General features: G+C 44.7%; 1 protein-coding gene across 1 annotated transcript; it reads left to right on the top strand.

Moving 5' to 3' along the window:
- Nucleotides 1-1696: 1696 nt before the first annotated feature.
- On the top strand, nt 1697-16693 carry LOC143006852 (cadherin-20-like). Its single transcript, XM_076158178.1, has 11 exons — nt 1697-2013; nt 5228-5522; nt 6299-6418; nt 7218-7385; nt 8675-8862; nt 9312-9565; nt 12578-12714; nt 14054-14175; nt 14340-14457; nt 14824-15075; nt 15871-16693. The coding sequence occupies exons 1-11, from the start codon at nt 1786-1788 to the stop codon at nt 16386-16388; spliced, it is 2400 nt and encodes a 799-aa protein (XP_076014293.1). The 5' UTR covers nt 1697-1785; the 3' UTR covers nt 16389-16693.
- Nucleotides 16694-17603: the final 910 nt, after the last annotated feature.

The raw sequence follows: 17603 nt of genomic DNA, 5'->3' as shown, positions 1-17603 counted from the left end.
ACAATGCACTCTCTCACAAAACATAATGGAGTCAAACCATGAGTCAAACAGTCTCTCTTTCTTCCCCTGTTTTTTGCCCCAAAACTCTCTATTCCCCCCTTCTAACAGCCTCCTTTGTTTCCATCTCTGCTTTGCTTGCTGACCATAAATCCATCCATTTTCCCTCAGCTTGTTAATGCAAGAGGAGCAGATGTACAAGTCCTCCTGTTACATAAAAACAAGATGCAGATGGAGAGGGAGAGAGACGGCAAAGGTGCCGGGGATATTGATGAGCTAAAAGTCAATATGCAACCTTAAAAAGAAAATGATGAACTGACCTCTGAAAAAATGTTGTGATGTTCATATCAAAAAAAGTAATACACAGGGAGATCGCATTTACAGGCATGAAAACAAACATCCCAGCAATCCAACAGGGATCTTCAAAACCTGAAATATCAAAACAAACGGGAGCACTTGGAGCACAAACCTCCATCAATGTTGAACACAGTGTTGGTAGCTGCATATTCGTAGCCCCCCAAGGCATCCGACTATGCCTTGAAAAAATAGCTCCTATTTGAAAATGCATTTATGACCATCAGCAGAAGATTTAATGGTAGCGAGTGCTCGGCTTTGGCTATACCTGCTTCTGCTACCATCTAGTGGCAACCTAGTGTCAACATAGGACAAGCCGTTTGAATGGTTGTCTAGGGCCCAAAAATAATAACCAAAATGTAATAACTTTAAAACTATGCTCATATCGGGCAGTAACATTCTTCCTGTCGCGACACACCTCAACAAAAATTCATAAGAATCCTTCAATAACCTTTTGAGTCAGCACACATAAACACACACAACCACAGCAAAGCCGACCTCCTAGGCTGCCTTAAAAATAAAAAGAAACTAGATTGCAGTTTTTCACAGTTAAACTAACAGTTTCATTTGTTGTGACAAAGTGACAAAAAATACCTTATTCTTCACTTTTCACGAAAGGTATATGAAGGGCTGAGAGGAGCTTATAAGATGTGTTCGGTAAGACAAGAGGAGGGGTGTTAACAGAAAATGCTACAATCACAGAACATCACACCCCCGGGCCTTTTACAGGAGGTGTGAAGGAGCTCACCTCTCCTCTCGCCTCATCCTGACAGATAGAAGAGGATGAGCATTTTTTTGTCAGTGTAATTAAACTAAATTGGCTGGTTCTACTGCGCTGAGGAGAAGAGCTCCAGGTGCGTCATCACGCCTGTTTTGTCCTCAGCTCCAAAAGTGGAACCATCTCATTTCTTTCCCTCTTGTCCTCCCCTGTCCTCCTCCATGCGACCACATCGACACCATATAGGGAAGCCACTCTATCAGCCTTGATGAGACCCACACACACACAGCTCATTATTGCTCAACAAAAACCTGGTAGAAGAGGGATAATGTGGAGGCACGATAAAGGGATAGGATATATAGCATCCACAGGTTCCACAGCCTCAAAGAGAATAGTAAGGATTGGATCTCAGCATCCTGCAAAATGGGAATAGCATCTTGACAAAAAGGACATTTAGAATGTGATAAGTCCCTCTCAGACATGGTATTCGGAACATTGCTGTGTTTAGACTAATGGGTTTTACAGAGTAATGGAAATTTGTCCTGTCTGTAGAGGAGAAATTGCTGGTATGATTTTTTTTTCTCCTCTCCTCTCTTCACTCTTCCAGGACAGCAGGGAGCCAGGAAACAGCAAATGTTCAACCAGCACCAATTGTAAAGAAAGAGAACCAGGAAAAGTGTGAGCGACCTCTACTCTCTACTACTCTGTGCTTCACAATGGGAGACCGATTCCATCTTCTTGGAGCCGCCAGCACCTTGGTCCCTGTAGCCCTCTGCATGTTGACCTTTCTGCCCCACGGCCTGCTGGGTACGACCATGGGGTCGGCTGAAGGGGCAAACACGGGCAGTACAGCACTGCTCCAGAGAGTGAAGCGAGGCTGGGTTTGGAACCAGTTCTTTGTCTTGGAGGAGTATACTGGACTGGAACCACTATATATTGGAAAGGTGGGTACATTGCATATGATATGAGACCATATACACACAAACTGAAAGGTGCAGCTTGAAAATAAGAGATAGAATACGATTATCTGGCCTGGTACAGAAGCAACTCACATGTTAGAAGCACATGAGCATGGGGGTCTATAGCACCGATCTGGCTCCTACAGGCCTATAGGGGAGCTGGAGGTCATCTGTAGTCAGGCCAGAGCTCAGCACATGAATGAAAATGATCATTGGGTAGGGGGGGGGGGAGTCCACTGTTAGGCAGGCTTCCCCGACGGCCCACTTTAATCTGTGGATGCATTGAGTTCCTTATGAAGCCCGCCCTCCCTCCACTCTTAGACAGAGCCAGACAATAGCGATCGAGCTAATTGACTCGATCCGAGGCTTCTCTCAGTCGACCCTGTTCCACTGAGGCCGACAGCACATGTACACACAGCTGACATGCTCTGAGGAGAAGAGTCGGGGGAGGCTCACACAGGGGTACTCTGATTGCTCGGTCGCGAAAGTGAATTGAACATCTGATCAATATTTGCAGGCCCAGTCATCATCAGCCTTGAGACAGAGCAGTCTTGCAAACAGCAACAATAGTAGCTTGCAGCCCTCCACCACAATGCTACTGTGTCATTGTAAGCTAAGTCTTTATAAGTGATCTTGTATCTTACATGTATTTATATGCATGTAAACTGTGTATAATCTCAGGGACTTAATTATCACTTTACCAGGTAATAGTCGTCAATTGAACTGAATTGAATCTAGCCTGCATCAAAGGTGGAAATTGACTAAAGACGAGAAAATGATATAGTTGCCAGAGAATGATTTTGAGGTACTTTCACTTCAGTAATTGTTGTTTTCTATTTTCCACTGTGCTTCCAACTGCAATACATTTTTTAGATTTTAGATTTTAATTGGCTCTGCAGAGATAAAGCCAGATGCAAGTACTCGACATGATATGCATTCATTAAATGTGGATTTACTGTTGTTAATGCATCAATTCTTTACCAAGGATGAATTGATAATTTATCAAAGAGAGAACTAAGATATAAACTTCAGTAATACTTTTTACTCACTTCAGCCAAGCAAAGGGTTTGAATATTTCTTCCATCACTGGTCTGTATCCTGTGCAGCCTACATGAAAAACTTAAGATATGCTGCTTGGATCTGAAAATATGTCTTCTGCTTCCAGACCTTTGAGTGAGTTTGCAGCTCCGCATTGCCTTTAAAACACCACGGCCCTCAATCCTCATCCTCTGAAAAGTCCCTTTGGGAATGATGCAAAGTTGTCTAATAAGTGTAATGGTATAATTTCATTTCCGCCAATTGGGAATACAGAGAAAACGTTATATTCCAAAAAGTCATGTGCTTTGACTAAATAGGAGAGTAACAAGTCCTAAGGGACTGCTGCCAGTTCAGTACAGCTCCTCTGGAAACTGTACTTAATCTGCATAGAAGTTATCAAAGAATTCTTGTATGGCATGTTCAGTTTAGAGGTAGCAAGTCACTACATTTACTCATATTTAGCATTTAACTTGATCTTGACAAGTGTGTAAAAAACATCCAAAATACCTTGATTCTTTCTCTCATTCTTTCTTGTTTTATTTCGACCTTCCCTACTTTCTTCCTTCATCGCCTTCCACTGTTCTTCATGTCCCTCATGTCTTTTAATATTTCCTACCACCTGATCGCATTCAGTGAAAAGTCTTGAACACCCAATTTTTGAGGACAAAAGAATTCATTCTTCACATCTATTGCCTGTTACTTGTGATATCTGAACGCAGGATTTCAATTGTAATGGAATATTTCGGCATTCTGGCATTGTTACTTTTAATTAACTGAAGGGATTCTTCTTCTTCCACAGCATCTCTCCTCACACCTGTCTCTCTTTTCCATTTAGTGTTTCTCTGCTGACTTCTTTTCAAACTATCCCCTGTAGATGAAATGACTCAGTCGGGCTAGGCATCCCAGGGAGCCATTCATCAGGGTGGAAAGCATTTTAGGATATGACATGGCAGGACAGAGATGTTTCCTGGCCCTGTTGCTTTTCTCCTCTGCTCCCCCTACCTTGCCTTACCTCTCTCTGTTCAGCCATGGCGCCGACTTAGTATTCTGAGCCTTAGGGACGTCGGCGGTTTGGGCTTTGGGCTGGAGACCGAGCAGGTAATTGATAGCCGGAGTGTCAAACTCCCTCCTTTCATAGGCTCGGCTGGAAGAGAAGGATCAGTGCAGGAGAAAGCGGATGAGCAAGAGGTGGAGGGAAGGCATCAGCCCGAGATACTGTATATCACCAGGAGACACGGGGCTGAAGCCCACAATGGGGTGTTGATTAAAAAATCTATTCTGGGCCAAGTTGGGCCGAGCAGAGCTTTGCTGGGGGCGACTGCAGGTAGGCATGTTGTCTGAAGTGATAGGAAACGCTATGTTGTCTGATTCTTTACATCGATAGGTATTGGTGAAGATTGCTGGTGAGCTATCGTTAGAACAAACAAGAATGGATGCTTGCAGATGCAAAGTTTTAGCAGTTTGACCCCCCCCCGTGTGTCAGGGTTCTTTTAAAGTGTATTTTAGGGGTGAGCCTGGAATTCTTTCGACTGCTATGCTGTGTGGCACTGATGGCCTGCATGTGCCTGTTGATTACACGAGACAGACATCAGTGGTGGGATTTAATACGGCTCTGCCAGTGTGATGGAAGTAAGCACTCATCATACATGGTGACCCTCTGAGGACAAAGTAATGAGTGATTGCACATCAACAGGCTGGCATTTGCACGTACAGGCCACAAAAGCGCCTGATTGCTCTACAGGGCCCGCAGCAATGGAAGGAGAGCAGGCTGTGATTAGATGTCTACTTACAACTGTAAGTTACACATACAACCACATACACCGGGAGGCCAGCCCTTAATTTTGGCACGTTTGGGAATTTGTTTACAATAATGTTGTCTACCTGTTTATGCAGTTCATTACACACACAGCATAGAGAGAATAATTAGAGGAAATTACAAACTTCTGCTCACAGCGTTTCATAAACTCATTTCTCCATTGGCAAAAGGAAGTGAAGTGAACATCTTTATGTGGTGTAAAAAGGATCTTTTTGAAAATATCACAAATGCACTGTTGTTGTTTTTTGAAAGCATGTACTGCAGAAAGTACTGGAGCGCACTTGATTTAAAGTGAAGGAAAATTCCACTGATTGCAGAATATAAAACACTTGTGACTGCCCACAGCTCCACTCAGATATGGACAAAGGGGATGGATCCATCAAGTACATCCTGTCGGGTGAGGGCGCAGGCACCACGTTCACCATTGACGACAGCACAGGGGACATCCACGCCATCCAGAGGCTGGACAGGGAGGTGAAGGCCCAGTATGCGCTCCGAGCCCAGGCCCGCAACCGCCTGACGGACAGGCCCCTGGAGCCCGAATCTGAGTTCATCGTCAAGATCCAGGACATCAATGACAACGAACCAAGGTTTCTGGACGGACCGTACACAGCTTCTGTGCCAGAGATGTCCAAAATAGGTGAGCATGAGAAAAGGAGTCCAGAAATGGCCAGACAAGTAGAAAGACAAATGGAAAAAATAGTAGACATGTGCACATAGACCATGTAGACCTCTTGCCTATGATTTGTTATTGTAAAGCTATACTCCAATGTTGTTCTTTTCAGGATATCTAAACTAGCTCAATAACAGTGGAGCTGTTTGGTCAATTTGAGCACTTTGGAGATATTTGGTGTTACCTTTCCCGGCCTCTTGATCTGGTGCTCTGGTTGGGAGGCCTCTGAATGGACCCTAATGGAACCATGAAACACGATCCACGGCATAACCAGAAATGCCTCTAAAAGCTGCTCTACATAAAGTTATAAGCCATAGCTGGATTCAATAAACACTGGAAAAGATCTCATCATCTGTTGTGTGAGCACATATGTGAAGCCTTAGCAGTGGCGGTGATCAAGTGGGCGCAGAGAGCAGCAACTGTGATGATGCAATCTGGACAAACAATTGTGAAGTACATAACAGTATTATAATTTCAGCTTGAGACCACTTGTTCTTACAGGCTCCATCTGCTTCATTCACTATTCATAAACCTACCACTGCGGTTACTTTGAAGTAAAAAAGCACGATCCCAGAGCTGTTAGAACACCGCCCAAAATGATTAATTTAATTTATATAAAAATGTTTGTGTAGGTTACTAGCATCTCCCGTCCTCCTTATTTTCTTTACATCCTCCTTCAATTTCCTGATCTCTCTATGCTCCCTTCATTTTGTCAACACCCGTTGTGCTCCATCCATCCCCAGGAACATCTGTGATCCAGCTAACTGCGACAGATGCAGACGACCCCGCATATGGCAACAGTGCCCGTGTGGTCTACAGCATTCTGGAGGGCCAGCCTTACTTCTCAGTGGATGCCAAGACTGGTAAGGCTTTGCAAATGCTTCAAAACCTTTACAACAACCACTACTTCTGTTTTATAAGCTACAAGGGGAAGGTTCAGACAGGGAATATTATATAGTTTCTATTTTCTAACACTTGACTGACTACCAGTGTTAATTTTCCATCCTGGATCTAACAATGTACCACAATGTAACTGCAAACCGAATTCAGCAGTCCAAACCCTTGTGTATACCAAGCGCCTCTGAATGGAGGAAGCACTGAACATGGACTCCTGTTATTGTTATGAAACTAAATGTAATACTTCAGTTGCAATATTTCTAACTCCTGCCACTTCATCTTCTAACACACGTTAAGCTCCGACTGTGGCTCTTGGTTTGTAAATAACAACAGGACCCTTGGCATTCTCTCATAGACCAGATATTAACTGGTGCAATGGGTGGAGAGTAACGGGAAGAGAGGATTTATGATTTGATGAGACAATTTCTGTGTTGCCTTAGAACTGTGAAGAAGGCTGGTTACCTACAGTAGTTGTATGTTTGTGCGTAAATATCCTCATCTAGCTGCAGCTTGTACTGGTACCATATAACGATGATCTATGAAGCTTCCGTTATAATACTTCTATTGTAATACTCTCATGCAGTGTCTTTACTCATGTCTGCTCCACTGGGAGCGCTGACATTCCAGGATGATATCGCTGGGACACATGACCCTAATCTGTGTCACCAGTTCGTTGCAGCTGACCTTTAATTTACCATGTGGCTTTGTATGGGTTCTTTCTCTCCGTCTCACTCGCTCTCTCTGTCTGTCTCTCTCTCCCCTCAGGCGTGGTCCGTGTGTCCCTAGCAGACATGGACAGAGAGACCAGGGCCAACTACACTGTGGTCATCCAGGCCAAGGACATGGGGGGCCAGCTAGGGGGGCTCGCCGGGACCACCACCGTCAACATCACTCTCACTGACATCAATGACAACCCGCCCATGTTTGACCAGAGTAAGGATGGGCCCACACTTCCTCATATTTTTTGCTATTCCCGTTTCATTTCTCTCCCTGTGCTTCCTGATACCAGTGGGACACAATTAGTAGATTTCGAATCAAAAGCGCGATTTGGCTGCATAAATCGCAAGAAGCAGTGATGATACAAACCTTTAAACATGGGAGGAGCACTGCAATTTACACTAGTGGTAGCGTGCCTGTGGTGTATTGGGGCAATTTACAGAAATCCTACAGTTGCCCTGTGGGGGCTTGTGAGGAAATTAGTTGCCAAAGAGATTGTCGATGTGTCGTGCAGTGTAACTACATCAAACATGTGAAAGAGCAGCAAAGACAGTTTTTCCTTTTAATCACTGTTGTAGCATTTTCATCTCATCCCTGCTGACATGGTACAACCAATTATTTACACATTTTAACCTCTCTTTCAATGGATATGCAGTGTAAAATTCCTGTATTCCAGAAGGGAAAGCTTTTATTGAAAGTGACACACATCATGCTTGTTTGCTATTTTCTATAATCGGCTCCAATGTGAAACTGTGTCCCAACCTTGGCCGGACCAGCATCTAGCCATGCAAAACAACAAATTTCCACTCTGTCTACCTCATTTCTCTCAACTGGCCGAGCCATTAGCCTCTATGCCCTGTTCCCTCTGTCTGCTTTGGCCACCAGTCCCCAGTCCTTTACCCCCTGGCCTCTTCCATCCCCCTCATCCCTTGGCCACCAGTCGCCCCATGCTGTCTCTTTGATTATCTCTAACTCTGCTGCTCTCATTATCGTGTACTTTAGGGTCAGGGGTGCCTAGCTGTCTGCGGTTATCTTAGCCGGGCCGTAGGGTGCCTTCACCCCTAAACAAAGAAACCCCCCGCCACCATCCTCACTCACTTCCATCTCTCCACCCCCAATTAGCACCATCATTTAGATGGAACTCTGATCTGTTCTGAAGAGCTTCAGGGATTCCCCTCTGTCAAGCACAATGAAGGAGAATTTTACTTAGGACAGTAGGGAGCAGCGCAAATTGGGCAACTGTCACCTCCTCTTTGAGGTTAAACAGGAGATGAAACTCGAGCTGACCCATGAGAAGTATGTAACCCGATTGTGAAACGTCTCTGGAGCCATTTATTTTCAGAAGTGGAGGATGTGACTTTGTGAGAAACAGCAGTGGAGGTGATGGAAGAGGTTTGGCTCCCTCTAGAGGAGAAATAAGTTCAAGCTTTTGCAATAGAACTACAGGAAGAATAAACAGCATTTATCATTCCTCTGGTTCTTTCTCCCTCCCTCTTTCTCCGCAGGACTGTATCAGATGAGTACCCCAGAATCAGCTCCGGTGGGTTCGGTGGTGGGCCGACTATGGGCTAAGGACAGAGATATTGGGCCCAATGCTGAGATGAAGTACAGTATCATCGACGGCGACGGACGAGACACGTTTGACATCAGCACAGACCCCACAAACCTTTTTGGAATCATCACTGTCAAAAAGGTATATAGTCAGACTGCTGCAAAATATATGAATGTATTTGCCTGATTTCTGGTTGTTAACAGTTAATGGTGCAGGTGCAGCTGTATATTTAAATATCCCTCATATCTAACAATTATTTGTTGCATTTTTTATTGTTTAATTCTGTTTAGAGATTAAAGTATCAAAAATAGAGACAAATAAGTGGCCAAAACCTGGAATCCTAGAGGTTAGGGTTACATCTACAATTTGCTTATTTTGTCCAAGTAGTCACAAAACCCAAAAACTCGGAAATGAATGAATGAATGGGCCAGCAAATATTTGGGATTATTTCGTGGCATTTTAATCAAAATTTCACCTTCAACTACAACAGTTCTAAATTTCTGAGAACACATTTTTGTAAATTCTTGTTCAAATATTTTTCCGACACATCACACTGAGTCCTTTCTTTGGATTGTGTGTTTCCCTGCTAGCCGCTGAACTTCGAGCTCAAACCCAGTTACACCCTGAAAGTGGAGGGGGCCAACACCCACCTGGATCCCGCTTTACGCCACCGCGGCTCCTTCAAAGATGTCACTATTGTGCACGTGAGCGTGGAGGACGTGGACGAACCCCCCATGTTTGACTCTCCGGCCTACTACATCGAGCTGCCAGAGGACGCCGAGATTGGGACGGTGGTGAAAACCATCTCAGCTAGAGATCCTGATGCTGCCAATAACACTGTGAGGTGAGGTCATCGACACCAACCGAGTAAAGCAATCTAGTCAGCGCCGTTTCATGTGGGTCAGTGTACACCAGATATCTCCAGAAGGCTGCAACATAAAAAACATTTCCCAAAAATCATAACTTTTATAAATTTTATAAAACTGCAGGTGTATAGCTTTAGTCAAACTCACTCATGTCGTGTAAATAAGTACAGAACTGGTTCCAAAACATACAGCACTCTCTATTGTTGAGTGTGGTTCTCCTTCTAAGCTGCCATGGTTTGAAGATGTTACGATGACTTGCACTGAAATGACCTATCTTTAATGAGAAGTTTTATCACTTTGATGCGGAGATCAATGTTGCTGCAGTTGCAATGTTATCTCACATCCAGGTGGGGGCAGTGTTACAATATGATTTCTCTGAGGCAAAGTGACATGAATGAAGACGGCATCTATCAACACCTCTGTTTGAAACCTCCTCAATGGAAAGGCTGATGAGGAGGGCAAACATAATACTCTACACAATAACCCTGACAACTTTCAAGATCTCATCATTAGACAAACTAAAGATTTGAAGCGGAGGACTTCCACTCCACAATTATTCTGTGCTCTGCCAGAACAGATGTTGCACGGTGGGCTGACTGTCCAGACCACACTTCTCATAAACTAATTAGACATAAAGCCTTTAATTAGGTCATTAATCATCTGAAGGAATCAATGACTGCGGCAGTAAATGAGTTTCACATGGCACAGGCTGCACCTCGTCCCAGCTGTCCATTTTACTACTTCTATTAGGACTTAAAGAAGTGCAAAGGAAATGGATACATTATACAGTAGATGACACAGGAGCTGCTTGTGTGTCTTTTTGTACACAGCAGTTACTTCATGGGTTCTATTCATTTGTAATCCACAAATACACAGGCTGGAAGCTAGGAAAGGTACTTCATCAGTTCTTTTGACTAATTTGACTCATTGAATACTTCCATGTGGTTCTATGTAGAATCTTTCTGATCTCTTAAACTTTCAAACTATGATGCCTGAGGAAATCCGCTGACTGAATTCAATGAAAATGGTCCCATTCCTGAGGCGAATGGAACTCTGCAAAGCCAAACGACCGTTGCAGCTAAAGCCCCAATCTGAATTTAGTTCAGTTCAGTGAAATCCCCACAGCTGGCAATGGATCCTGGCTGTATATGCGGAAGAGATTGGAGCAAATGTGAAGCAAAACACTCCCCAGCCAGTGATGGCTGATGTGGATTCAGCTATGGACACTGGAGAGGCTCTGTGCTCAGTACTGCACAGGAGGAATATCAGCTTCATAAAACACCTCAGAGATCTGGTAAATTTGGCTCAATCTTGCATTCTAATGGACACAGTTGGTCAGACATAATTGCAGGTGGGAAGCTGGCAGAGGGATCTACCTGCTGCAACAGCAACTCCTACTGGTCGGTTAGGGCACCTGCCTGGAGGAGGGTAATCCAGAAAGGAAAGCTGGAGCTCTGCACACTTTACACTCCTCCTCACCCTGCAGGTGGAAAGAAGGAGATCACTGGGTAGCATGCTGTCTGCATCTCCCCTCACCCGACAGTGAGGGACAAACATTGACAAGGAATGCAAGAGCAAAGAGACCAGTTCATCCCAAACTGAAGGGGAAGGGGAAAGAAATGTAATTCTAAATTATGCTAATTGGCTAATTGTGTGCTAAAAATAACATTGGCGCTGTGGGATACATCGCTAAATAATAACTGGTTGTTAAAAATCAAATCGTCCTCAACAGAAAACAGCTTGGAGGACAATGTCAGCCTGAATAATGGAGTGGAAACAAAATGTCCATTCAGTGGGACTATCAGGCTAGGGAAATACAGCATGAAGAAGGATGGCTTGAGGTGACAGTGGAGAGCTGCAGCCAAATGATGGAGCAAACAACATCTGATGACAGATAACAACAATAAGCAGCAGGTGACCTTTAGTGGGAGGAAGGAAAAGTCATGGGCCTCTTCCTGACACAATACGTCCGCCTGTCCCTCCGCTCCATTTTACATTTTCTGTCCTCCACTGAGAGCATGACTGGCAGACGCATCTGAACCCACACACAATGCACATGGCTCCCAAACACTGGCCCCTCCTCGGCTCTGTGGAGGAGTGATATTAATAGAGATCCTTTGGGGGGATCCTTGCCAGCTGTGGATGTGCCAATCACCGCTGTTCCCTCACGGCACAGAGTCAAAAGAAAGTTTGCATTGTCCCTGCAGCAACACTGTGTGGGTGCACAAATGTAAACACAGGCCGAAGGAAAATCACTTCACTAATATTTATATTTTATATACTGTTTTTTTCCAATCAGAAAGATCAGCCTGCATTGATCAGTTGGATTTTAAGGGCTTTGTGTCTTCAAAGTGATAGTCTGTCGATGTCAGAAAACGTTTTCATTTACGGGAGGTTTACGTCACTTAACTAGGTCACTGACCGTTTTTTTGTTAATTGTATCATTCTGGATATATTTGGCATTCATTTGCTAGGTCAACAGGCCTTTGAATGGATGGATCCATGTTAAGTCACTTGCATATCGATTTGAGCATTTTGTAGATACTGCATATGACTACTGTTATTGCTTATTTTACATGTAAAGGGGGCTGTTCTCTGCATTAGCCTGCTTGTTCGCCACATCTGTCTTCGGTGTGTTGGATGTTCCTCTCAGAGGATCATTTTGGAGAACAGCGGGTGGTTGCAGGAGATGAGCCAACATGTCACGCTGCATCCCCGGCGTCGGCTTGGCACAGGAGTCAGATACTCAGATTACGCCTTATCACAACCGGGTCCTCTTATTGTGCCTTCAAACCCTGCCTGCCTGACGCCTTATCGCACAGACACACACACGGTGCACACCATGATACATGCAACTGTGTGAGCGTGTGTGCATTTCCCCTCTCTCTGCCTTTACATAAGATTATATGCTCCCGACTGTGCAGAGGGGTGCACTGTATCCATAAGAAGTGCTCATGCTCAACACATAACATGTCATTTCATGTCACCAGGTATTCCATCGAGCGGTCCGGCGACCCAGAGAAGTACTTCTACATTGAAATCACGTCCGGGTCACTGATGACTGTGCGCTCCCTGGACCGAGAGGAGATCGGCTGGCACAACATCACTGTGTTTGCCATGGAGATGAGTAAGTCACATGCACAGCAACACGCATGCACGCACTGTTGTTAGTACTCTGACCACAAATGGCATCAATTAGACAATAAACTAAATAAATTCTACGGCGAAATGCCCTGCAGCTCTGCAAACATCTGGAGGCAGCGAGCCCCAAAAGTCACCTTGGTCCCCTCTTGCTCCGTTTATCTGTCCGTGTCTCCATTTGGTGGACGCTCCGAGAGAGGAGGATGTTCGCTGGATTAATGATTACTTAAATAACTTCCCGCATGGAAGAAACATGAAACATGCCAGGAAAAAAGAGATGGCAGGAGAGGGGTGAGGTAGAGATGGAGATGGTGCTGGCAGTGAGAGAGAAACAGTGGAAGAGAAAAAATAACCTTGAAGAAAGCATAACTGCTAAAACAAACACTAAAGGAAGATCAAAGCCAAATGAATTCTGCTTACTACTTACTGTACAGTTAAGTACAATTTACTGTTCTCTTAACTGTTTACTATTTACTATTTACTCATTATCAGCCTTGTGTGTGCTTGGGCTTTTTGAGTATCTTTTAAATAATCTACCTTAATGATGACTTGATCAAAGCTATGAAAACATCAACATCAACATTTAAAACCATTCTTAAATCACGTTATAATGCCCTTTCTGCAATTGAAAGGGAATTTTGTCCAAACTGTCTACTTCCATTATTCTAACATTTTATGTGAATGGTCACCGAGAGCAATACTCCCATTTGTTAAACTAAAATCAATCATATTTGCTCAATACGCTTTAATTAAACTGCTTTGCATTCTACTGGAATAGATTTTCACACCACTAATTTTGCCTCTGCTTCGGTACAACGTCAGCAAAGTAACAGCGCTTTCACACGAGTCAGATATGTCTGCCCGTCGTCGCCGGCCAAAAACACACACACACACACACACACACGATTCAGTCATATACTATACACACACACGCTACGCACACAGAAAACCAAGACTTGTGCGGCATCGACCTACAGTGCCAAAGTCGCGACATTGATTGATCGATCATTTGATGAAACCTGAAAAAAGTAGTTACTGCCTTCTAATTGTGTTTCTGTTGCCCATTACACAGCTGGTTAAGGTATGCAAATGGGTGATTGCTAATGGAGAATAATAGAATTGTAATTTAACAGTGAGAACCCCCTAATGTGCCACGGGCTCACTGTAAATGAGGGGAAGATGAAGAGAGGAACAAACTGAGCTCAGCAGTATCCTCAAAGAGTCATTCATCTACTCCGTCCATCTATGCATCATACAACATCTAAGCCGTTTGTGCCTGAGCCTCCAGGTGACCTGGATGTGTGTGTGTGTGTGCGTCTCTACAGATAACCCTGATCAGATTGCGAGTGTGTCAGTTGCTGTGAAGATCCAGGACGTGAACGACAATCCTCCCTTACTGACGCAGTACTTGGAGGCCTATGTGTGCGAAAACGCCAAGGCAGGACAGGTACGGAGACAGCACGCTGCGTTAGAATGTCACACTCTGACGTTTGGTGATATCACTGGGGTGTAAGCTTCAACAGTGAGCACAGCGGCCGATCTGGATCATCTTGTCACATCCTGTGAACTAACTCGGTGCTCCTCTCTGTGTCTTTCTGTCCGGCTATCTAGTTGATCCAGACGGTCACAGCGGTGGATCCAGATGAGCCACCGGGTGGACAACACTTCCACTACAGTTTGGCCCCGGAGGCTGCCAACAATCCCAACTTCACACTGAGAGACAACCAAGGTAGCAGTGCAGTCCAGCCAAAATCAAACACAGCACCTGTACAGGAGCACTGCCAGGAAGCATCAATGTCACATACACCAACATCTGACCTCAGGACAGTAGTGACTGAAAGTGTACGGAAGCCATGTTGTGACAAAATTACTTTTCAGGAAAAGTCAACTACACAACTTTACACGAGACAACTAATCGCAGACTGTTACACGCATAAATTACAAGATCATTTTCCGTCCAGACTGTAACTATGATCCCGAAATTCCATCAGCCTCTCCCTGAATTGGTTTCCACAGCAAAATAATGTCTTGAAACACCACACAAATGATATTCTATCCATATTAATCTTGGCTTGACCCGTGTGCTTCTTTACAGACAACACAGCGTGGATCCTAACGCGGCGTGGAGGCTGGACACAGCAGGACCAGACTGTCTTCTACTTGCCCATTTTCATATCCGATGGCGAGCAGCCGGTCCAGACCAGCACCAGCACCCTGACCATCCGTGTGTGCAGCTGTGACCACGAGGGCAACGTCCTGTCCTGTAATGCCGAGGCGTACAGTCTGCCAGCCAGCCTGAGCAGAGGAGCCCTGATCGCCATCTTGGTCTGCATCTTTGTCCTACTGGGTGAGTCATAACGTGTCAGACAAAACCCCAACTAACATGGCAATATACAAGTATTTTAATTGTTTTATAAATCAGCATCAGGAATTTCCTCTGCGTCAGTGTCTGCTAATTAGGATTCTTAACTAATAATAATAACATAATAATTAGAGTTTGGAATGCAACATCATGAGAAAACAGCCACTGGCAAAAGAGTCAAACATATTCTGCTATTACTGAAATGATCAGCAAATTAGGCACTTCATACATTCATTCATTTCATATTTGAATATTTTCATTAAATTGCTCTTTTGCCAAAATAGATAAATAGCATTTTAGAAAAGCTTGTACGGAACACTGAGGTTGTTTTAACAGCATTTACTGCTGTCTCCCATGGGTTCTGCATGACTCAACCCACTGAGCTTAGCTGCGGGTCTGCAGGGAGTGATAAAGTGAGTACGCATCAGCCTCCAGGAACAGAGAACGTGCCGGACCACTGCGCAACTGCCACTAACCAATGCTCCACTAGTCAGACACAAGACACCCGTTTGTCTTCCAGACAAGACGACGTGTGAGGGGTCCTGTTTGTTGTCATACTCATCCTTGCATGCCTTGGGAAGACTGATCTGAAGAAGCATACACATCCAGCCTATATGTTGATAATAGCTTTCCCTAGTGTTGTCATTCTGATGGCTCTGAAGGTGTGCTGTTCTAGTTATCATTAACACACAAGCCCATGGGTCAGGTTGTAAACTAAAGTGTCATTATAATAACCGAACCGTAAAGCTGACTGTGATTTTTCCCTCCCCGTGTCACCAGTGATGATTCTGTTCATGCTCTCCCTGAGGACCCACCGTAAGAAGCCCTACCTGTGTGACGAAGAGGAGAATGTGCATGAGAATATTGTGCGTTACGACGACGAGGGAGGTGGGGAGGAGGACACCGAGGCCTTCGACATTGCTGCCATGTGGAACCCACGCGAAGCCCACCATCACGTGGGCAAGATGAGGCAGGACATGCTGCCAGAGATCGAGAGCCTGTCTCGCTACGTGCCCCAGGCCTGTGTCGTAGGAGGCGGAGGGGAGAGTAACGTTCAGGGGTACGTTCTGGCCAAGCTTCTGGAAGCCGACATAGACGCATGTGCTCCACCTTACGACTCGCTGCAGACCTACGCCTATGAAGGAGAAGGCTCAGTGGCAGAGTCGCTCAGCTCCCTCCAGTCAGGAACGTCCAACACTGACCACGAGTATGACTATCTCAACGACTGGGGCCCTCGCTTCAAAAAGCTTGCGGAGATGTACGGTGTCCTGGAGACAAACACTCCTCCTATGTGGTAGGAGTGAAAAACGAAACCTTGCCTTTTTCATCTGAATATTATACCAACAGACACCAACACAAAAACGGAATAATGACAGACACAAACACATGAAAGAATGACACAAAAACCAGGAGTGTGTAAGGAAGAGATAAAGCTGGGATGTGTTCAGTGCCACATCCATGACTGTTAGCACTTTCACATTCCTGCCTAAACCTCAACTGATTCTTCACAGCCTTGAAGGCCCCAGTTGCCTGGAGCGGAGCGAGACGGCTTAAATCCCACCCGCAGGAGGTGGAGGCCTGCGAAGGAAACGGCTTCAAAGCACACGTTCATTCTCCCCGGCCTGACCGTGCCACAGGCGCAGCCCTTTGGTTCAAAGCGTTCAGCCATATATGCCAGAGAAGAAGACGAGGAAGAGAGAAGGACTCTTACGGATCTTTACTCACACAAGACACGGACTTTGTAATGCTGATCCTCTCTGACTACAGTGTGTTTGGGATGAGCTTTGTTTTTATATGACCTAAGCCACGACACTGAGCGCGAAAAAAAAAGAAGATGGATGTGATGACTTACTGTCATTGCCGCTACTACATTTGTTGAAAACCTTTTTTTGTTTCATCTGTGGCAGTTCTTAATTTATTTCTTTGTTTCCCGTGCGGTATTTATATTTTTTCTAACTTATTTGGGTACTTCAGCACCAACACTGTACTTACTGCCACCATGAGGCTTTAATGTGGCAGAGAACCTTCAAAAGATGACAAATATGTTGTAACATACATGATGTGATTGTTTTTTGGTTTCAGTCTGAAAAAGAACTTTCTGTGAATCTCTAGTATGACATTAAGATATGCTTGACGATGGAAACGCTGTAATCCCCCAAGGGGTTTCTAGGTTGATATGTTAATTGTAATATTGCTTTTTCTATCATTTTTAACTTTGTATTGTACCACAGATTTTTCCCAAATGCATAAAGAAGTTCCACGTTGTTGAGGATTGAGAGGGGAGCCACGTTTCGATGTAGCTGGACATATTCCAGCACCGGGATGAGCACACAGCAAACTCAGTGGACGAGTAGCCTTTCGTTTGGGGATACACCGTTGTGCCGACAGCAGAGAGGCTCCACCTGATCTGTGTGTGCCACTACACAAATGTGGCTTGATCCTCCAAATCCTACACACACAGAGACACCAATCATCTGCAATTAAGTGCCAAATGTAAAAAAAAAAAAGGACAT

Source organism: Genypterus blacodes, unplaced genomic scaffold (genome assembly GCF_046128005.1).
Source record: "Genypterus blacodes isolate CSIRO-AG114 ecotype Tasmania unplaced genomic scaffold, CSIRO-AGI_Gbla_v1 ptg000076l_1, whole genome shotgun sequence".
Taxonomy (NCBI): Eukaryota; Metazoa; Chordata; class Actinopteri; order Ophidiiformes; family Ophidiidae; genus Genypterus; species Genypterus blacodes.
Note: the sequence above shows the minus strand (reverse complement) of the source record. Positions and strands in the feature narration are given on the sequence as shown.